This window comes from Equus asinus, chromosome 15 (assembly GCF_041296235.1).
Source record: "Equus asinus isolate D_3611 breed Donkey chromosome 15, EquAss-T2T_v2, whole genome shotgun sequence".
NCBI lineage: Eukaryota > Metazoa > Chordata > Mammalia > Perissodactyla > Equidae > Equus > Equus asinus.
In genome coordinates this window covers 1,010,129-1,033,554 of record NC_091804.1, presented here as the reverse complement: position 1 = coordinate 1,033,554, position 23,426 = coordinate 1,010,129, and the positions used below count along the sequence as shown (strand labels likewise).

Below are 23,426 nucleotides of genomic sequence, written 5' to 3'. Positions count from 1 at the left end.
AATCACCATAAACTCAGTGGCTCAGAACACTCATTTTTAGCTCACAGTTCTGTAGTCCAAGTGAGCTCAGCAGGGTTCTTTCCTCAAAGTCTCAAAGCCAAAGTCAAGATGTCAGGGCCTGGGGTCTCCTCTGGAAGCCCTCAGGGAAAATCTGCTGCCAGGCTATTCAGAGTGTTGGTAAAACTCAGTTCCATGTGACTGTAGGACTGAGGTCCCCATTTCCTTGCTGACTGTCAGCCAGGGGCCATTCTCAGCCTCTAGAGCCACCTACATCCCCTGGTTCATGATCTCCTGTATCTTCAAAGCCAGCAGTGGCAGGTCAAGTCCTTCTCATGCTTTGAATCTCTCTGACCTCCCCTCCTGCCACATGTCTTCTGCCTCCAGCCAGAGATGTTCTCTACTTTCAAAGGCTTATGTGATTAGATTGGGTCCACTTAGATAATCTCCCCATTTTAAGGTCCATCACATCTGCAAAGCCCGTTTGCTATAAGGTAACATATTCACAGGTTCTGGGGGATTAGAGCAGGGACATCCGTGGGGGCCATATTCTGTCCCTACACTGCCTCTCAGAGCCATTCTCCTGACTGACCCCCACCATATCCACCATACCTCCCTCTCTCTCTACTCCTCACACAGCCTAAAGTAAGAGGGAAAATAAAGGGAAGAGAAGTGGTCAGAGCCTGGAGGCCATGCTAGGGTACTGGAACTCTAGAATAGTACATACTAACTGAGGTGGCTGCCCAGCTCCTGGTGAGCCCCTGGTGGCCTTGTTCAGAATCTCACCCCAGTGGCAGATTAAAGATAGGTGCAAATTCTTTGACGGAGTCTCATGGAGAAATAGGGTCTAGATCCCCTCCCCTTGAATCTGGAATGGCCGCTGGCTGGTTTAACCAATGCAGTATAGTGAAAATGATGCCATGTGTATTCTGTGCCTGGCCTTTAACACAACCAGCAATTTCCACTTCCTTCCTGTTGGAGCCATGAGCCACCACATAACAAGTCTGACTCAGAGGTTGCCATCCTGTGAGGAAGCCCAAGTTAGCCATGTGGAGAGGCCACATGAAGAGAAAGAGATGCCTGGCCAGCCTCCAATCATTCAACCCAACCCAGCTGATATCCTAGACATCATGGAATAGAAAAAAGCCATTCCCACTCTGCCCATCTGATTCCTACCCCAGAGAATCATGAAATATAACAGCAAAATTCATTAGTTTTATATTATTTATATTACTATATTTTATTATATTTATATGTTATATTTTATTTATTATTATACATTTATTACTGTTTTAAGCACTAAATTTTGGAGTAGTTTGTTACACAGCAGTAGACAACCAAACCACCCCCTCAATGAGCGAAGAGGACACAGACCCTGTTCCAACACAGTCTTGCCCCCAGGAACCTGCCACCTGAACAGGTGGACATGAAGGCTGAAGGGTATTGAGGAAGAGCCCTCTTAATGGCAAAGTTCTACAGAAAAGTTACAGGAGTGCCCCAACTGAGGCCCTCAGAGCTGACCTGGCCCCTGCCCTCTGATGGCCTGGTTGTTTATGATTCTGAGGTTTGTAGTACTTGGAGCTACCTCAGCATCCAGCTACTAAATCCCCATATGCTAAATTCCCCAGAGTCAACTGCTGTTGCTTGTTTCAAAGGATCTTCACAGAAACACTTGGTAACTGTGGCCACATCAGGAAGAGAGGACGGGGCAGCCCAGTGTAATGCTATAAAAGCCATGAACTCTGGTGGCAGGATGCCTGCATTCAAATCCTGCCTGTCACTAACAATGTGGCATGGGGCAAGTCACTTAACATCTCTGTGTCTCAGATTCCTTATCTTTAAAAAATGAGTATAACCTCCCAATGAAGAAAAGTCCAGGATCAGACGGCTTCACTGGTGAGTTCTACCCAACATTTAAAGAGAAATTAATATCAACCCTTCTCAAACTCTTCCCAAAAATTTCAGAGGAGGAAACACTTTCTAACTCATTCTATGAAGCCAGCATTACTCTGATACCAAAGCCAGACAAACACGTCACAAGAAAACTACAGACCAATATCCCTTATGAACACTGAGGCAAAAATCCTCGAGAAAATGCTAACAAACTGTATCCAGCAGCGTATTAACAGGATTATACATCATGACCAAGGGAGATTTATTCCTGGAATGCAAAGATGGTCCAACATACAGAAATCAACTAACGTAATACACCACATTAATAAAATGATGGACAAAAACCACATCTCAACTGATGCAGAAAAGGCATTTAACAAAATCCAACACCCTTTCATGATAAAAGCATTTAACAAACTAGGAAGAGAAGGGAACTTCCTCTGATAAAGATCATCTATGAAAACCCAGAGACAACATCATACTCAATAGTGAAAGACTGAAAGTTCCCCCACTAAGATCAGGAACAAAACAGGGATGCCCACTTTCACTACTGGTATTCAACATTGTGAAGGAAATTCTAACCAGAGAAATTAAGCGAAAAGAAAGGAAAGAAAGGAAGAAATGGCATCCAAAGTAGAAAGGAAGACATTATCTCTATGCACAGATGACATGATCCTATATGTAGAAAATCCTAAGGAATCCACAAAAACTACTAAAGCTAATTATCAAATTCTACAAATTTGCAGGATACAAGATCAACACACAAAAGTCAGCTGTATTTCTATACACTAGCAACAAACAATCCACCAAAAAAACTAAGAAAACAATTCCATTTACAAAAGCTTCAAAAAGAATAAAATACTTAGGAACAAATTTTACCAAGGAGGTGCAAGACTTGTACACTGCAAACTACAAAACATTGCTGAAAACAATTAAAGCAGAGATAAATAAAAGAAAAGACACCCGTGTTCATAGATTGGAAGAGTTAATATTGTCAATATGGCAATACTCTCCAAATTGTTTTACAGATTCAATATAATCCCTATCAAAATCCCAACGGCCTTTTTTTGCAGAAATGGAAAAGTTGATCCTAAAATTCATATGGAAATGCAAGAGACCCAGAATAACCAAAACAATCTCAAAAAAGGAGAACAAAGTTGGAAGACTCACAGTTCCTGATCTCAAAACTTACTAGAAAGCTAAAGTGTCAAAACAGTTTGGTACTGGCACAAGGACAGATGTATACATCAGTATAACAGAATAGAGAACTCAGAAATAAGCCCTCGTATATATAGTCAAATTATTTTGGACAAGGGTGCCAAGACCATTCAACGGGGGAAAGAATAGTCTTTTCAACAAATGGTGCTGATACCACTGGATATCCACAGGCCAAAGAATGAAGGTGGACCCTTACCTTACACTACATACAAAAATTAACTCGTGGATCAAGGACCTAAACGTGCAAGCTAAAACTGTAAAACTCAGAAGAAAACATAGAGGCAAATCTTTATGACGTTGGATTTGGCAACGGATTCTTAAAGAATACACCAAAAGCACAAACAGCAAAAGAAAAAATCAATGAATTACACTTCATCACAATTAAAAACTTTTGTGCATCAAAGGACACTATCAAGAGAATGAAAAGACAACCTATAGAATGGGAGAGAATAATTGTAAATCATATACCTGATAAATGTCTAGCAGCCAGAATATATAGAGAACTTACAACTCAACAACAAAAAGACAAACAACCAATTAAAAATTGGGCAAAGAGCTTGAGTAGACATTTCTCCAAAGAAGACATGCAAATGGACAATAAGCACATGAAAAGATGCTCAATGACATTAATCATTATGAAAATGCATATCAAAACCACAATGAGATTCATACCCACTAGGATGGCTATAGTTTTCTTCTTTTTTTTTTTAAAGAAAACAAATGTTGATGAGGATTCAGAGAAACTGGAACCCTCATACATTGCTCGTGGGAATGTAAAACAGAGCAGCTCCTTTGGAAAACAGTTTTGCAATTCCTCAGGAAGTTAAACATAGAATTACCATATATGCCAACAATTCCTCTCCTAGGTACACACCCAACACATTGAAAGCAGGTGTTCTTCCACACGAACATTCATAGCAGTTCTATTCACATGAGCCAAAAAGTGGAAACAAGTCAAATGTCCATCAACAGATGAATGGATAAACAAAATGTGGTATATCCACACAGTGAAATATTATTGAGCTATAAAAAGAAAAGAAGTACTGATATATGCTATAACATGACTGACCCTTGAAAGCACTATGCTTAGTAAAAGAAGCTGAACACAAAAGGCCACATATTGTATGAGTTCATTCATATGAAACACCCAGAATAGGTAAACCATAGAGACAGAAAGCAGGTTAGTGGTTGCCAGAGGCTAGGTGGAGGGGGAAATGGGGAACACCTGCTTAATGGGTATGAGATGTCTGTTTAGTGTAATGAAAAAGTTCTGGAATATACAGTGATGATGGTTACACAACATTGTGAATGTATTTAATGCCACTGAAGTATACACTTAAAAATGGTTACAATGGTAATAAAAGGGGGGGGATATTGAGAACACTATCTCATACAACACTTACGAGGACTAAGTTAGTTAAACGAGATGACCTTTGCAAAGTGCTTAGAACAGTGCCTGGCACATAGTAGGTGCTACAGAGTTGACAGAGAGAAAGAGAAAGAGGGATGGCAACACCAACCCTTGAAAGTGGAGGGAGAAACACGGCGAAGGAGTGGAAAAGGTTTCCCAGCCTTGTCTAAAATCCCATGGTCAGCAGGGGTCTGAGAACTCCACCCTGTAGCTCTGTTCACTACCAAAAGGCAAGTCTTCTATGAGACACAAAGAACTCTCAGTGGCCCCCTTGGCACCCTCCTTGGGGAGCCAGCTCAGGGACTCTTAGAATCTCACTGGAGCAGGGTTCAGACTGCATGAACATGGGGCACCACTGAAACACTGGGCCCTCTGACACCTGAAAAAGGAAGTATATCGTTCTGCACACTGTCCAGGAGACGCTGACCCACCTATGGACAGAAAGTCATAAAGATACATCAGAGGCCCCCACACCTGACTCCAGGCCTCCAGAGATGGTCCCTATCATCCTCCACGAAGGAAGCCTTCCAGCTGTTGACCCATGCGACCTTCCCTGTACATCCCCAGGCCCACCTCACCCTACATGTTTCTTCCCTCCTCCCCTGCAGCCATGCCAGCCTCTTGCAGGCCCTCACACACACTGTGCTCCTCCCACCACTCAGCGGGCACCTATGCTGTTCCCTCCACAGAATCTTCCCTCCCTTCTTCATCTGGTCAAATCCCACACATACACTCAGATCTCAGCTCACAGAACATATGCTCATTCAGCCATGTGCCGGTCCCTGGTAGTGTCTGTCATTTGTCTGTGTGACTTTCATTAATGTCTGTCTCCACTCTCACTCCCTGATGGCCACACCCCAAGGAACACAGAGCAGGGGATTCTGGGTTCCTCCCTCCCTCACCCTGCCCACAAGCTCACCATCATTGATTCTCCCAGCCAAGGACTCCGCACTGAAGCCAGCAAAGACAACCGTGTGGACAGCTCCGATCCTGGCACAGGCCAGCATTGCGGCCACAGCCACTGGAGACACAGGCATATAAATGGCCACACGGTCCCCTCGACAGACCCCATGCCTCTTCAGTGTGTTGGCCAGGCGGCATGTGGTCTCCAGCAGTTCCCTGCAGCACAGAGAAGAGAAGGCTATCAGAGATGGGGGAAGGCCAAAACGCAGACTAACTGGGGGCAGAACCATTCTGCAAACTTCAAGTTCTGTACACCTAACCACTGCCTGGAGGGTTGCGGGCAATCAAATACTCATTGCATGGGAAGTTCTTTTCCAGAAACAGTGTTTTTAACTTTGTAGACTGGTACTGACAGATTCCCTCCACGCTGCTGAGGTAAAATGGTGGTCCTTGCATCATCTAGAGCAGGGCTTCCCAGAGACCACAGCGCCCACAGCCTAGATGATCATATCCTGAGACTTCTGAATACATTCGCCTCCGAAAGACCTCAGAAGTAAGATATTTAGTGGGGAAGGTAAGGCCCCAATTTTCTGAATCGGCACCTGCAGTGGCACCACGCCAGCTCCTGCCAGGCAGGGTCCTGGACTCAGGCGACAGACCCAACGCTGCAAAGCCACAGCGGGTCGGCACAGGGGGCGGCGCAGGATGGCCTCCCCGTGCAGCGCCGGGGCAGGGCTGTCGGGAGAGAGAACACCCCACCTTTCTCCGTGCTGGGCGCTCGGAGAACCCGGGCCTGGCAGGCCCAGCAGACACCCCGGCCGGCACCTCCCACGCCCCCGCCACCCCTTACTCCTCCCCGGGACGTCGCGAGGTTCAGCCAGCGGTCAGAACCCACTGCTCCCTGAGCAAGCTGATTGGCTTAGAGGTTGGCACGGGACCCAACCCGGCCCAACCAGAGCCCACGACAGGACCCCCCCCCCCCCCCGAAAGCCGGAAGTCCGCGGCGGCCCCTGCCGCGTGGCCGGAAGCGGGGAAGCGGCCGGGAGCCACGCTCGCCCCTGGCTCTGACGAACGTGGACCCGGCAAATAACCGTTTTCCCATTTTTGCTCTACAGTTTGATTTAAATTTATTATTTAGTAAAAAGAAGTAGCAAGGAAGGACAGAATAAGGGAAAACCAAGGCCGCGCCCGCCCTCCGCGCGCTCCGGCCTCGGCCCCGGGACGCCCGCCGCCCGTCGGCTCCTTCCCCGGGGTGCGAGGGCGAAGGCCCGGCCGGGAGGGCTCCCCGGAGGCAGAGCTCGACGAGAGGCCGCCCGGAAGCCGCCGCGGAAGGGAATGAACGGGCCGCCGCAGGCCGCGGCCTCGCAGGCAGGGGCCTCGGCGGGCGTCGTCACTGCCCAGAGCCACCGTGCGTGGAGACCAGCCGAGAGCCAGTGCAGCCTGCGCGCCGGCCGCCGGGACTCCTGCCAGGCTGGCTCCAGCGCGCCTCTGCTGCTGCGTTCTCCTTTTCTCCTTAAAGCTTTCAGAAGCAGGACAAAGGCGCCATTCAGTGGCACCCCACCCACCCCTCGCCTAAGTTTATGATGAAAGGAAGAGCAGCCCCCCTCGACAGCCCTCAGCACCAAACTCCGCAGAGTCCTGGGTCCAGAAACACTCCTCCTACTGCTGAGGAGGCGGCTGGAATGGCCTCTGACCGCTGAGGAGGCAGCTGTGGTCAATAATGCGGAAGAGTAACTCGGGTCCAGTGTGGGCGCCATTTCTCAGCGCTAAGGACCTGTGCGTCCGGGCAGCGCTGTAGGAGACAGAGGCTTGTGTGTGTGTCCCATCAGTGGTGGTGAAATTCAGCCCTTATTCTGCAGGCCAAAGGCAGCAGTTTGGAGTGAAAACAAACGTGAACTGTCCAGACAGAGGCCTGGTTGGCTTTGTGTAGTAGCCGCGTAGGCGTGGAAGCTTACCCGTCTCAGCTGCCATGAGATCACCTGAGAAACAGAAGGCGCCGTCACCTTGGGTAACTGTCCTAAGTATTGATGAGAAGCGTCACCCACCGAGGACTCTCCCAAACATTCAGTAGGTATTATGTTTCCCATCAGATGTCTTTATTTGGAATCATTTTCTAAAATTCACTTTGGTGAATTCCTAAGATGTTAAAAATTCCGTTTTAGGCACCATGGGGTGAGTGGGCATAGACAAAGGAAATGAGAGGGAGTGTCCTCCAGGAGCACAGCTCGGACTGGGGAGATGAAGGCACATGCGTGCCAGTGAAGGCGCAGCTTTCTGGAAAGGGTGGCTATGAGGAAGGGTAACAAGGCAGCAAAAGGGAAAGGAGTGAGTTCTGCTTACACAATCAGAAGTCACCGGAATGTCAGAGCTGGGTAGTGGACCTACAGCCCTGGGGAAGGGTCTGGAGACCAAGCAAAGGTAGTCCATGTGTTGTTCCCTGGAGGACTGAGGGGCCTTGACATGTACACCCGAGCTGGAACTGGGTGTCTGGTGGGGCCCACACTCTTGCTGCTGCATCCATGGGAGAAATTTCTGATAAAGAATTTGATCCGGGTAAATCTCTGAGCTCACTCCGCTTCCTATGCACTCTGCCAAGGCCATAAACCTCAAGGTCGAAGGGCTCCCTGAAGGTCAGACAGGGCAGGAGGCTACACTGTCTGCCAGAATCCTGCGCACAGCAGTCCAGCCTCTGCTTAAACATCACATTGCTGGAGGCCACCACCTCACAGGGCTGCCTTGTCTTTGTCACTTTAGTAGAGAAACAGTCTTCCTAACGTTGGACCAAGATTTGTAGCTGTTCAAATTCCACCCCTTGATCCTAGCTCTGCCCTTTAAAGCTGCCCAGAATAAATCTCATTTGTCATTTGACAACAGCTCTTCAGATTCCTCAGTACCCGCCCCCTCCCCCCACTGCCCCATAAGCCCTTTCCACTCCCAGGTTCTGGTCCAGCCCTCGGGGGCCCCACTCTAGACACCTGCAGGTTACCAAATGGTCCCCACATTCCCATGGTGTCTGTGCAAAGCAGAATATGGGCACACCCAGACTCTAGACTTCAACTCTATATTTAACCCTGTAGATTAAGAGGACGTTAATTTTTTAATACCTGATACAGGTGGCTCAAATTCAACATGAGGTCACCAACCCCACCTTCATCCCCCAAAACACAGAACAGCTGCTCTTTAACCAGGGCTTTCCCATATTATGATCAGGGAATTATTTTTTTAAAGCAGCCTTTCCATTTGTCCCTATTTAAGTCTATCTCAGTTTCTCCTCGTCTTTCCAGCTAACCCATTATTTGTTAAACTTGGATTTTTCATTTTAAACTTTTGCTTTTCATTAGCAATTGCCTCCAGACTTCTACCAATGGAAAAAATAGTTAGCAAACCTAGGTCTTCAAATCATTGAAAAATAAATGTTATTCCAAGTACTCAAAAACTGTTCGAAAGCATGTTCTTTGGTGACTTCTCAAAGACTTCCACAAACTAAAATGCTGCTGTTTCTGTATCAAAAAGATAATGCAGCCATTCAGTAACCAGTGCTTTGGGCTGTCGCTACAGGAAACACTGGCTTCCTCCTTGCCTGTGGGATCTTTCCAAGGGACAGTGACGTGCAGCTTTCTGAGAAATGATCTCACTAAAATGAGTTAAAGTTATGTTTTCAAGTGCAAAGAGAAATATAACATCTGTTCAGGCACTGAGCAAGATATCTAAGTTTGCAATATAGACTCCTCATGGCCAACCTTTCAGTGTAGACATATGCAAATAATGTGCACAAATATATAAATTTGGCCTTGTATTCATGCTTCTTAACACCAGTAAAATGCTGACTGGCCTTGGCGGAAAGAAGGAGACCTTCTCTAGCCAGCTCTTATTGAACATAATTGGGAATAACATTTATCCAATGCTAAAGACATAATCTGACCACAAGTATTTGTAACCAACATGACACCTGCCCAGACTCAGATGGTATAGAGGCCCCCTGGCCCAGCTCAGTCCAAAACCGGACATAGCTGGAAACAGAGTTCAGAAGAAAAAAGAGGAAGAAATACACTCATATTTATTTATTTATCTATCTTCCAATCAGAGCTGTTTTTCACAGTTACTATTTGAAAGTCTCTTTCCCTCCTAGCTGTTTCCCAGTGACAGCCCGGGGAAATAAGATAAGCCACGTGTGTGTGTTGTTGTATTTAAGAAATAAACAAATCGGGAGTGTGTGATTTGCTCACTTCCTACAGTAACTCTAACTCTTAGTGTTCATTAAATAAACACTAGCTGACAGACTGACCTTCTTCCCTGGCCATCTGCCCCACTGATCACAAGCTCTACTCGGGCAGGAATTGGGGGCTTTACTGCCTTCCTCCCAGTGCCTGGTGCAGAGCCCAGCTCAGAGAAGGTGCTCCATAAATATCTGTTGAATGAATGGGAACAGTAGGGAAGTGAAACGAGAAGAGCCCTGGCAGGCACAAGGTGTCCACTCTGCAGATGCCTTCCATCTTCCTCGAGAGAGAGAGAGGGCGAAGCTGCCATCACCTCAGCATCACACTGGCAGGAAAATGTCCTGACCCTTTGAGAGGCAAATGGAAAGGACCATCCCCACTGATAAACCAACCCCTGGCTACTTTTCTATTCATTTTCTTCTGCCAATAAGGGAAGTAGAGCCAGGTAATCGTGTTGATATGTGAATGGAAGGCCAGTGACAGATACAAAGCATTTCAGAGTGACTGCTCCCCTCCAAGCCTCGGTGCTGACAGGAGGGTCCACTCCATGGTCCAGATGCAGAATGTGAAGGGACACCCATCTGTCCTCAGTACACTGTCTCTAGAATTTGATAGTCTCTTCAGCAAACCATTTCTGGAAGTCGGAGGTAGTGAGAGAAGAAAGGATCAGCTTTAGGAAAACAGAACATAACAGGAGGGACTCTTTCTCCCACAGGGAGAGTGTGGAGGGCCGGGCAGGGCACATGGATGGCTCATGAATCCTGTCTCAGAACCAGGCCTAGGGACAAACTCCTGCCCTCAGGCAGCCTTCTCTGACCCACATGTTACTGCACCCACCAGATCCGATTTAATGGTGATGAGATTTACTCGCTCTGGTACTTGTTGCCACTGAGAGAACAGAAGCCCAGGGAATCAACTGAGTAGGCGCATAAGCCAAGTGTGAAATTCCTCACACATCATTATTTGATTTTGTGACCATGATCTTTAGCAAAAAAAACCTGCGGTGGAATATAAAGTAGTAGGCACACACAACCAAAAAACTCCCAAAGCTCTGTTTGCCAAGGAGGGCACAGGCACGTCAGGCTTCGCAGGAGAGAAGATGAACTGCCACTGAGGGCACCAGGTCAACCCATGAACTTGGGATCACAAAAGCTGCATATTTTCTAAATTTCCTACAGAAATATATTCTCCTTGAGATGCTTCTATACTCTGTGGATGGCACTGGATTTGGAGGAATTCTCTCAGGAGAGTCTCTCCTTGATCAGAGGGATGGGGCTCCCACCCCAGATCCCCACACCTAGAGCCTTGATTACCTCGTCTATAGAACAGCCTGATGATAGGAGCTACTACCAAGGTAGTTGTGAGGACTGATATGGTCTGAACATTTGTGTCCCCTCCAAACTCATGTGTGGAAATCCTAACCCCTAAGGATGACAGCATTAGGAGCTGGGCCTTTGGGAGGTCCTTAGATGGATTAGTGCCCTTTTAAAAGGGACCCCACAGAGCCCCCTCGCCCCTTTCACATGTGAGGACATAGTGAGAAGGCACTGGCTCTGACCCGGGAGGAGGGCCTCACCAGAATGCAACCGTGCTGGCACCCCAATCTTGGACTTCCAGCCTCCACAACCGTGGGAAGTAAGAATCTGTTATGGATGAGGCACCCAGTCTGTGGTGTTTGATTATAGCGGCTGGAACAGACTTAAGACAAGGACCAAATATGGAGTCTCAGGTGCATATAAAGGCACCCTACAAACAGGAGCTATAATTATTGCAGAAAAGGGCAGAAAAAGAAAATTAGTGAAAATCAGTGGTTCCTTAGTACAAGTTTGGCACCTCAGTGCTGCTTCTCAGGAGGGAGAATGAAAATGCCAGTTTACATTCTTGTAAGTCGCAGGTATCCATGTCACTGGATACCTCAGCAGAGAGACTCACGAGTGTATTCGAATGCCTTGCGTGAAGCCCTTGCCTGCACAGCCCACCCGCTCCATGCCCCGCAGCAGGTGCTGATGAGGAGTCCTCGCCTTGGGGTTGGGGTGGACCTAAGAAGGACGCATCCTCCAGGAGGGGGCTGTTACCAGCTTGCAGGGCCAGCCACCTGGCCCCTAGCCTGTGGTTCCGAGAGGCTGCAAGAAGGCAGGCCCACCCACATGCTCTGCGCATGCCACCAGGCTGTCACCGACTGTGTCACCCTGCCATCTCTACCAGCTGCCTCACCTTCTCCAGCCACACTTGCTGCCCAATGTGAGCACAGGGAGCCTCCTCCTCAGGCCAGCCACAGCCACTTTCAGGCCCGCCGTGTCCTACCTCCTCAGCGTCAAGGGAGCTGGTTCCTTCCCCAGCCCCAACGTGTTACTATCCAGAATGCTGTCCTCCTGCCTCCCTACTCCTATTCACATTTCCCTCCTGTGGAAGGATGACAGTAACAGCGATTCAGCAAATGTCCTGTGCCCAGGCCTGCTCTGAATCCTTCAACACCCATTTAACCCTCACAACAGCCAGGGGGCTATGAGCTATTATCACCCTGCCACCCCCATTTTCCAGATGAGGAGACTGAAGCACAGAAAAGTTAAGTGACTTCTCAAGACTATTCAGCTGAAAGGGTCAGGGCAGGAGTTGATCCCAGGCCTGGCTCCAAGGGTCTTGCTCTTAATCAGCTCCTCACATAACCCTCAGCATCAGAACAGCCCATCTTCCACTGCACAGCTTCCCAAACTTCATGATTTTTGCCATCCACTAACTCTCTTGTTATTTATGTAACATTTAGGGGTGGCGGGGGTTGGCTTATTTTTTTAATGTAAATTTACTTTAAGAATAAACTAAAGGCTCTGAGGCTGACCGTGTTCAAAAGGGAAATTAGCAAGAGAAGAGTTAAAAGCCGGCTCTTGGTAGTTACATTGAGCCTTTCTGATAATTGGGATGGAGGAGAATGGGGAGAGGGAGTGCATGGCCTTTTCCTTCATCACTCACACTCAGGACCTTCACCCTCAGGACCACCTGCCCCAGGGTTCGTCTCCCTAGGCATGTCCAGGTCGAACCCCAATCCTGAGTCTTTCTCTCCAACTCCAACACAGCCCGCCTGCAGCTGGCCTCCAAACAAGCCCTCGCAGAATGGAAGTAAGGGTCAGACTTGAGAAAAGCTCTGTCCTCTTCCCTAATTAACATCTTGGACCTCAGCACTTGGCCTTCAGCCTGAGTCTTGTCTCCGGAAAAGAAGTTCCTTCCTTTCCAGACCCAAAGCCCAGCTCGCATCATTGAGGGAGCCAGGAGCCAGTGCACCAAGAGCCCCAGAAGCTCCTGCAGGCTGGCCACCCCAGGCAAGAGTGCACTGGTGACTCCAGTCCTAGAGACCAGCACCAAAACAGCTGGGGCCCTAGCAGGACATTCACCCACGGACCAGACAGGCTTGTTTACCTCCCAGGGAAAGCCACAGAAGTGATGTGCTTTCCCTGGCAGAATTTGGAAGAAGATGTAGGTTTTAACTTTCTAAAAACATTTACTTTCCCCTGTGGTTTAAACCAAAAAAACCACAGGATGTTTTTCAGGTCCTGCTCCAGGTTTATATGCCCACATGTCATCAAGTGGGTCTCTCTGCATTGCTCCACGCAAGTCCACGGGGCTGCAATGACTACAACAAAACACAGGGCAGGCGAGATTACACGGAAACTTTGAGATGAGACGTGAGGAGGGGGCTGCCCTATTTCTCAGGCTTTACTGTGAGTCCACGGCACATTCCAAATTAGTGCCTGGAGAAAAGTAAGCAGGGAGACAGGGCCACAACGTGGGATTCAGAGGGTACAAGAATTGGTGTGACTGCCAAGGGCCCATACTGCTTTCCTGGCCTCTTGGTGGCAGCTTGGAGAAACATGAAATCTGCTGAAAGGAACAGGAGGCAGGTGGAGCCCAGTGTTGTGCCGGCAAATGTTTAACAACTAGTTTTCTCAGGTTAAAAAAGCCTGATGTATAGCATTTACCAGTTATTGTGGTGTCAGTGCTCCGACCATGCTCACTTGCAGCTGCAACACGACTCACTGAGCACTGAGCAGGGGATCGGGAGGAGGAGCCTGTGACACCAGACCCTGCCTGGGGGCCTTCAGCACCCCAAAAGCAGCCTGTGACCCCCATGAGGCTGTCCTTAAAGGCCACTTCAACTAATTCTTTCCTTCATAAAAAACAATAATTGTTGACTAATTATTTAATTCATTTTATTTAATGATCATTCATTTAATAATAAATAATTGCTAATAAAAATGAAAATCATTCACTTGGAAGGAAGGGTCGAGGAGCCCCTGCACACCTCTCTTATTCCACTCCAGGTTACCTCTTCCTCCAGGCCACAGGCCCCTGACCCTGGGGTTAAGGCACTAAGTTCTGTGTAGGTTCAGAAACTGGGCTTCCACAGGCTCCACTCCCATGCCTGGGACAAAGGCGGAGAGCACCCTCACACACCCTGTGGCAGCCCCATCACCAGGGCCACTGCAGATGGCTGTGCAGCTCCACCCTGCTCCAGGGCACTGACCCCAGGATGCTGAAGTCCACAGTAGGGCTCACACCCCTTTAGAAGGGGCACCCTTCTGTAGTTCCACAAAAGTGCCCCCAATTGCACAAGACTGATAACATGCCAAAAACCTCCTCATGTAGAACATCAGCCTGGAAAACTGTCCACAGTTTAGTTGTAAAGTCCAGGAAAACAATTGGCTTATAATGTGAGAATTGAAGGCTATCCCTTTGGAAAACGGCCTGGCCTGCAATGAATCTACATCTAGTCAGGCCCACCCTGGGTGGAAGTACTCAGTTACAGAGTGAAAACCAGAGTCTATTCATTAGAGAACACCTTGAACAGCTGCGGTGACCAAAGGCCCCTGCACACAGGAGTGACTCAGAGGGTTTCATCACCACCAGGCCCCACTGGAGCAGCCTAGGATCTGGGCAGCTACGGCTCCAGTCCCCATAATGTAACAGTCAAGCATCAAGCAGAATATGGGTCCACAAACCCATCCTGGACTGGACCTACCTGTGGTCACCATGGTGTTCTCTCATTTGGTGTCTAGTCGAGCCTCCCCAGGGTGCATCCTCTACATCAGACACCTCACATCTGGGCTTCTACATGTGACTCAGGTTGCACCAGGTAGCTGCATGCAAGAGCGATGCAAGGTAAGCTGCTGCCTTGCTGCTAGCCAGCACAGTCCGGCGATGCTGGGGTTTTCCTGGAGAGGTTCCACCAGCTGCGAGGGTGTTGAGAGGCACTGAACCAGCAGTAATCATGGTTTCCCAACCCCTGGACCAAAGCTACAGCGGCGAGTTTGGAAATTCAGCAGTGCCTGTGGGGTCTCCTGAGTCCATTCTGACTGTGCCAGAGGTTGGGGCTGGGTGTCAGCCCAGAGGCTGCTCCTCCGCCCAGTGGCTTTGTAAGCACCCTGTATAGACCCTTTCTGCTTAAAAGAGCGGCAGTGACTTCCCTTTTCTGCAACTGAATCCTGATGGATCCGTTCCTGCTGACTGGGGCAGGCAGCCTCATTACCAGAGATGCATCTTCAAATAAAGATTCCTAGGCCCCACTGGGAGATTCTGACTCAGCGGGGCCCAAGCAGGGCCTGGGTATTGTGTTGTTAGAAACCTCCCCAGAGCTGGAAGTCACTGCTTTTGATACCACCAGTGACACCTCACTCCAGCTCTGGCTGTTTGGAGACCACAGGGAATTTCTGAAGATGTTTGCGTCTGTTAAGACCCCGCATGGCCTCTTCTGAATTCCATGTCCACAAGGCTTCATCAACTTGCTCAAGGCTTTTCTCCCCAAGTCCCCTTCCAAGCAGAACCAACAGGGAGAATGAAGCTGTGGTGGCCCGGGCAGGGAGCAAACAAATCCACCCTGTCCGCCAGCGGCCCAGAAACCTTGCTCCAGGCTTCGCAGGGGAAATTTGACTGGATGTGCTGATGAGAAACTGTCAAGCCTCTCACCCAGCCCTACCCCCTACTGTTACCACGTTCAGATGAGGTCCAAGACAGCCACTGGGAGGGTCAGGAGAAAGAATGAAGGGTGCAGGAGCACCAGGCTGGGCAGCCCTTGTTCTGAAGAGCAGCCAGCACCCATCCACCACCCCTTCCTCTGGCACACACAGTGACACCCCGCCTTGCCTCCAAGGCACCCGAGCCCATGCACTTCCTGCTCCTCGATGTCCCACAATCACACCAAGACCCCACAGCCCTTGGCCTCGCCTTCTCCTGCAGCTGTCCCTTGTCCCTCCGGCACTGATGAACCCCCTCCTCCCCAGCTGGCATAAAAACTTAATGTGTGTCTGCTTGTCCTGGGGGTGGGGGGACGACATCTGGAACACATAGCCCTGGTCAGTGTAAGGGCATATCATCTGCACACAGCAGAGTTCAGCCTCTGCACACAACCCCAGGAACCACCAGCCTCGCGCCTGTCATCAAGTCAGTGCTGCAGAGCACTGGGGCTCCATTTACACCTCACCTCCTCCCTCAGGCTGAGGATGAAAGACTCAGGTTCCTCAGCACGTTGTCAGAGCCAAGCTAAGCTGAATTCAAACCCTATTTCTGGCCTTTCCAGCTGGTGAGCAGGAGAGCTCCTGAAACTGGCTGGGCATCAGGTCCTGGGCTTTAAAACAAGGGGTGACCGTGAATATGAACGACGATCATTGTATCAGCTCCTGCCTCATCAGCCAGAGGCTGGCCCTCAGGCCACAGGGTCAGGTGTGACTTCAGGAGGACAGAGAGCTGGGACACCCAATTCCCAAGCTAGCTTACAGGATGGCTGCTACAACCTTCCCAGGACTTGTTCCTGGTGCCCCTTATCCCAGGCAGGCCCTGATGGGGACTGGACTTCGGGCAGGGCCACGTGACACCACAGCACAGCCCACAGCAAAGCTGTAAGTCAGGCTTACCCTGCTGTCTTGACCCTCCAGAAGCAGAAGGGAGAAAACAAAACAGGAACAACAGACCCTGTTCTAGAAGATTCATCTCCAGGCAACCAGTGGCAAGCCTGCACCCCTCCACCCAGAGCCTGCACCCTCCCCTGAGCCTGCACCCATCCCCCCCACCCCAGCCTGCACCCACCCAAGCCTCCACTACCCCAGAGTCTGCACCCACCCCCACAAGCCTGCAACCTCCCCACCCCGAGCCTGCACCCCCACCCCGAGCCTGCACCCTCCCCTTGAAGGGCTACAACCCCCCACCCCAGAGCCTGCACCCACCTGCCCAAGCCTGCACCAGCCCCCCATCCTGCACCACCCCTCCTCGAGCCTGCACCACCCCCCCAAGCCTATACTGCCCCAGAGCCTGCACCCTCCCCGCTGAGCCTACACCCTACCCTTGCAGGGCTGCATCCCACCCGAGCCTACACTACCCCCTGAGACTGCATCCCCCTGAGCCTGCACCCTCCCCTTGCAGGGCTGCATGAGCCCGGACCCGCAGCCTGCACTGACCTGGAACCTGCACTCCCCCCCACCCCCTTGCCCCAGCCTACTGTCCCCCAGCTTTCACGCTCCCCCGAGCCTGCACCGGCCCCCAAGCCTGCAGCCTCCCCTGAGCCTACATCCCCGCCAAGCCTGCACCACCCCAGAGCCTGCACCCACCCCCACAAGCCTGCTCCCCAACCCCAAGCCTGCACCCTCCCCTTGCAGGGCTGCACCTCCCCCCACAAGCCTGCACCCTCCCCTTGCAGGGCTGCACTTCCCCCCACAAGCCTGCACCCTCCCCTTGCAGGGTTGCATTCCCCCAAGCCTGCACTGCCTGCCCCCCACGCCAGAGCCTGCCTGCAACCTCCCCTTGCAGGGCTGCATTCCGCCCCACCCCGGCCCCCCATCATGAGCCTGCACACCCAGGGAACCTGCAAACCCCCAGGAGCCTACCAAGCCTGCACCGCCCCCCGAGCCTGCAACCCCCCCAGCCTGCACCCTCCTCTTGCAGGGTTGCACCCCCCAAGCCTGTACCACCCCCCAAGCCTACACCCACCCCAGCCAGCAACCCGCACCCCCCCCAGCCGGCAGCCCCCCCAGCTGGCAGCCCCCCCAGCCTGCATCCCCCCTTACAAGGCTGCACCCTCCACCTCCCATAACCCAGCCCCCCCAATACCCCTACATGGCAGAAAGGGGTTCACAAAAGCAGGGATCCAGTTCCAAGGAGGTGTTTGCCTGTGTGTGCTCCTTGAAGTAAATCTCTACCCCTTTTTGACCCCAGAAAATTCTCAGAAAGGTCCCCATCGAGAAGATTTCCCTGGACATAAAGATAGACTCTTTCGGTGTGGGTCATTCTTCCTGCAGTCCCAAGATATGGCCATTCTAAAATACGAAATTCCAAGAGCCTTAGCTTGCCCAAAAGGACAAACAAAAATGTGTGGTCACATAGTGAAGGATTCAAAACACTTCCCAGCTTCAGTATCTGGAGCAGTCTTAAGGAAAGGTAGATACGGGTTTAAAACCAGCATCATCCAAGTGACCCAGGGTTTCTACCGGATTCTGGGAGTCAGCATGCAGATTCCCAGCCAAGTTTGGCGATCAGAGTTACTCAGAGGTCAGAGGGGAAGGAGATCTGCCCAGGACATGCCCTCCTCTTAGGCGGGGAAGCTGGGATACCGCACGTGAGCCCAGGAGTCACTGGCCTCTCCTCGCCCAGGGTAGCCCGCTGAACAAGCCGACTTTGCCCTGTGTGACAGGTGATCACTGGCCCTGGTTCACCTCAAAGCACCCCACCCAACCTCATTATATGCCTATTAAGGACCCTCCCACTCAATTGCCCTGATATTTTAATAAAGGCGTTTGCTCACTAAAGTAATTAATGTGAGGGTAAGGAAAAGAGCGAGGTGCAAGGTTTGGGCCCACGAGAAGGGGAGGGGCCCCCTTTTAGCTGACGGGCGATTGTTCTCCCAGGTGGAGTCCTCACCCTGAACATGCCACCCCATCCGCTCCGGAACCCAGGAGCCACAGGGCCACTCTGATGCCTTCCCCTGATCAAATCTGAAATCCTCGGCTGGCCTCCCTTCAGCTGGCTCTGACCTATAGCTAAAACAGACGCCCCTCCAGACACTATTCTGGGCTTTCATGCCCATGTGCTGTTCAACACTCAGCCACTCAGGGAAGGAGAAGCATGTTTCCATTCTGCAGATGAGAAAACTGAGGTCAGACAGGTGGAGGGTCTGCTGCGGGTCCCACAGCTAGGGGCAGAGCGGGTGCAGAGCGCAGGCCTCCACCTTCCCGAAAGCTGGCAGCCTCAGCCCTTGGCACACTCACCTGCCATCACCCCCTCTGCCTTCATCAGCATGCCTTCCCCTCCTCTGCCTCTCAAACCCAGCCCTCCGCAGGACTCCCCCAAGGCCTTCTCCAGCCGGGGGTCCCTGGTTAGGCTTCCTGCTTCCTACTGCTGGAGCCCACAGGGACCGGCCACATCTGTGACCTTAACAAATGGCCACGTTCGAAGACACCCAGGACCAAGGACACAAACAAACCTCCCGGGTAGGTGCCTCCAGGCTGCAGGCCCACCCAGCTCCCTCAGCCCACATGTATTGGTCTAGCTGCCCCAGACAGAGGGGTGCCCCAAAGGGCCAGGCCCCATCTTGTATTCTCTGTGGGCCCTACACATGAGGCACCAGGCCACATAGAGTCTCAGCAACACCTAATGCCTGGCCTGGCATGCCCAGGGAGAAAGCTGCCCCCTTGGCATACTGAGGGGCTCTGAGTCAGGCCGGGTGGAGGGGTCCTGGCGTCCCCTCTGCTCCTCTGGACATGGTCCCTCATTGTGCACAACTCCCCTGCCCAGGAAGAAGGCCCAGATGGAACAACCGCGAAATCACACGCACACCCCCTGCCCCCCCCCAGGGGCTCGACCTACAATGAAAACTACACTCAGCTCACGTTGCAGGCGCCTGCAAAACGTCTGCCCTTCCTGGCACAGCACACGGATGCCCAGCTCCACTGCAGTGTTTCACAGCGCTGGTTGCGACCACCGCCCTGAGCCATGCCTGCTGTGCTGGGGCAGCGCTGGTCTCCTCTGGTCCCTTGTTTTATAGATGAAGACACTGAGGCCCACAGCTGGCGGGCCTCTGGGTCACAGAATTGGCCAGGGCTAAAACCTGTTCCAGCTTAATTAAAAGGGTCACATTTGGGCTCAGGTTCAAATTCAGGCCGTCTTCAGAGAAACTCAGATAAAAGATGAGCTAGTTCAGAGCTTTGGTAAATACTTCCAGCACAGCACCCACTACCTGCCCTGTCCTCTGTTTCAGGGTAGCCATGCACACCCCACACCCCTGCACACAGGGCCTCAGTCTGCTCTGCTCACCTGGTGTCCCTCCCCAGCTTGAAAATGCCTGGCCCAGACCCCTGGGCTACAGGCAGGCAGTGGTCTTGAAGCTTCATGAATCTACCCAAGACCCACCCCCTCCACCTTCCTGAAGGAAAGGGATTCGTGTTTCTCCACACCCCATCCCCAGGGCCTCTAGAGTCTGCCTACTCCAACTGGACATGAAGGACAATCCTGTAAAATAGGCACCATACCAGAGAAGCTCACGTGGACAGTTGAAAGGAGCAGTGCCCAGGGTGCTATCTGGCTGCACAGCCCGGGGAGCCACCCGGGTTATCTGCACCCACATGGCCTTGGAGGCCTCCGGCAGTTCAAGTGGGGCCCACGGTTTGCAGTCCTGCTGGTTCACTATGAGGAAACAGTTTCCTCAGGCCAGCTCTGAACGCACCGATGGGCAGAGGGAGATTGGAAATCGGGCTGGGGCAGCCCTCTGGCCTTGGCTCCAGCCTGAGGTCACAGGCTGCCGTCATCCCTGGGAGATGTGCACAGACCATCCCAGGCTGACCCCTGCCGGGCAAAGCGCTCCTGCCCCTTCGCTTCCCAGTGGGAAGTGAGTACCGCACTTCTGCGGGACAGAGCTGCACAGAGCCACTGCTGACAAGGCTCTCCTACCCCTGGGGCCACGTGGCCACGCCAGCCCAAGGCCCACCACACTGTGAGTGCACCCCAACAGCCTTGGCAGTCTGGCAGGGGGCTCCTGGGAACTGGTGAAGCTGGTGTCGCAGAGGGAAAGAACTGATGGGGCAGGTGGGGTGAGGACAGGGTGGGACTTGGGGCCTCTGCAAGGTTCCTACAGCTGATCCTCCCAGGCCTCCCCCACCCAAGGGAGGTGAGGTTACAGATACACGCCAGTATTCAGAAGAGCAGACACTTGAAGGCAACCTAAGAGTGCACCACAGGCCATAGCCAAGTCATCACAGGGCCCAGCTCCCAGGACGGGCCCAGCTCCCAGGATGGGCAGGGCCGCCCTGCACCCTGGGAGACACTGCCAAGACGGATCCTCCAACACAAGAGCAGCTGGAGAAATGTGTCTGGAGAATGAGCACGTTTAAAATGTCCGTGTGTGATTGCATTAGGTGCACACACGTGTGCCCACGTGTGCGTGCACGTGTGTGTCTGCCTAGACACAGCCACAGAGGCGACTGCAGTGAGGGGGTGGAGGTGCCACCAAGTGTCATCGGGGGAGGGGTCGTTGGGCCACCTTACAAGCTCCACAGCGACTCTTCAGAAAGGCGCCTCGTCAAACGAATTCAGCAGACTCCCACAGAGAGGCTGTGGCACCTGAGGAATGAGACAGGGCACCCCAATCTTCAGACAGACAAGGCAGGCATGGTCCCCAGGAAACTGCACTGCTGCCAGCACCCCACGGGGCTTCCTAAGGGCCCCGGCTACAAGTCCGGAATGTGGTCTTCAGGCCAACAAGCCCTGTGGCCGTCCTGGGGCACCTCGGGTGCCACCACGAGACACGGGGCAGGACAGCACTTATTTTAGTGGCGGCTTGTGTGCTGGCAGGACAACCAGCAGCAGTGTGTAGGTGGCTTTCCTCTGAGAGAAGAGGAAGAAAATCTCATGTCAAAAACCTAAAATGACCAGGAAAATAATTAACCCAAGTCCCTCAAAAACCCACTGCAGTTACAGACAACCTGTACACAGACTTTTCTTTCTACTCACACAGTAGATGGAAATAGTCATCTGGCCCCGAGCCCCGCCTAAGTCTGTAAACCACTTCAGGCTGCTTATCTTCGGAGAGAAATAGCAGAGCCTTTGCCTGTGCTCTAAGTCTCTCCTTGCCTGGGGCTGCTTTGATGCTGTGGGACCAACCTTGTCCTTCGCTGTAACATTCCGCTGCAGCCCTGAAACTCCCCCATGGTTTATGTTTAACCACATGTCTCGACAGGGGCTCAGACTGCTCTAGGCAGCTGCACACTGGCTCCATGTGCACACGGCGGCCAGCGAGGGCCAAGGCGGAATGGCACAGGGCCCACCCGCCCCAGGGTCCAGGCATGCTGGAGGGGCTGTGGGAGGAAGTCAGTCCATCGCCGGACCTGCTCTATCTCCAGCATCCAAGTGGTTAGCTCCTCCACCCCCAACTCATAGCGTCTTAATCTTTTACTGAAGAAGCACATATGAACCAAGTTGGGCCAATAATAGCAAAGAACAGTGTAGCCAGTTTGTTTATTAGAGCAGCGCTCCTCAGACTCCAGTGTGCACAGGGCCCCTGGGGCTCTGCCTCCGTCGCCTGGGGGCCGGAGGCTCCCAGGCAACGATGCTGCGGGTCTGTGGGCCACACGGAGCCAGGAGGTCACATGCACAGGAGGAGAGGTGGATACAATGAATGGCAGTCAAGGCTGTGATGGACTTTGAGAGGCAAAGTTGTTTGGGGAGGGCAGGGGAAATAGGGCAGTGCCCCCTAGAAGCGGCAGCAGGTTAACAAGGTCACTTTGTTGTATCCAAAAGTCAACTTGAATACACTTTTACCAGGTTTGGTGAATTTGGTCTGTGATAAAACCTGAGTTTGAGAAACAAACAGGAAACGTGGGGTGCCCAGTGGTCCCCAAGTCACTCGTGACAGGCTGATGGCTGTTCTCAGGTCCCAGGGTCTGGACCCCCTTCTCCGACCCCACCCCCTGTGGCCCCACCACACACACCTCCTCCCTGTCCCCAGCACGCCCGTGCTACCCTCTCAGGGCCCTGGACAGCCCAGATGTTCTTCCCCCAGTGTTCTCAAGGCTGCTCCTTCTTGTCAGTAGGACTTCAGCTTAAATGTCACCTCCTCAGGGAGGCCTTCTCTGACTGCTGCAATCTAAAGTGATCACCCAGCCACACTCTGCCATGTGTTTGGCGATTGTTTGTCACTACAACATAACGGAGCCTGTCCTGACTGATAGAATGGTACTCAATGAAACTTGTTGAAAAGGTGTAAGCCACCCAGCAGGAGAGTAATCCTGCTCATGACTTCTCCATGGAGGCGGGGTCTGGTGATATAGGACACACAGCTTGGGTTCACGGTGGGTCTGAGATAGCGTCCTAAAGGTATGCTGAGGCTTAAGCGCAGGGGGTTCCACCTCGATGAAGGGGAACCCACGCCCACAGTGACAGACCACAAGGACCTCTGGGCAAGGCAGTCCTGGCAGGGGGCAGTGCTTCAGAAGTCCAGGGCCACTGTTCCTGGACTTGCCGTTCATTCAAACCCCCAACATGCACACAACATCCAGAAGCACGCTTGTCACAGAGAATGTGAAGAATTTGTTTAAGGAATCAAAGAATACAGATGTCAGGTGTATCCCTCTTTAAAAGACTCCGTCTTATTTATTGTCCTCCTCTCGTAAGTGCTCCACAAGTAGGAGGCGGGGCTGACCGTCATTACTCCAGCACGTGTTTTATTCAGCCTGCATTCACGTTTACTTTTCCTGGGACCAGAGAACATTTCCAAAGCTGAAACATGCCCCCGGATACTCGGATAACCCCCGCCCAGAACC

The 23,426-nt window shown here is 51.8% G+C and overlaps 1 protein-coding gene across 2 annotated transcripts in view; it reads right to left on the bottom strand.

The window, feature by feature from the left end:
* Positions 1 to 23,426, bottom strand: part of ACSS1 (acyl-CoA synthetase short chain family member 1) — a 53,975-nt gene that overhangs the window by 21,365 nt on the left and 9,184 nt on the right. For both annotated transcript variants that reach the window (XM_014857970.3, XM_014857969.3), the window contains exon 3: positions 5,439 to 5,638. In XM_014857970.3, coding sequence (XP_014713456.1) covers positions 5,439 to 5,638 — 200 coding nt within the window. The remainder of the gene's footprint in view (positions 1 to 5,438; positions 5,639 to 23,426) is intronic.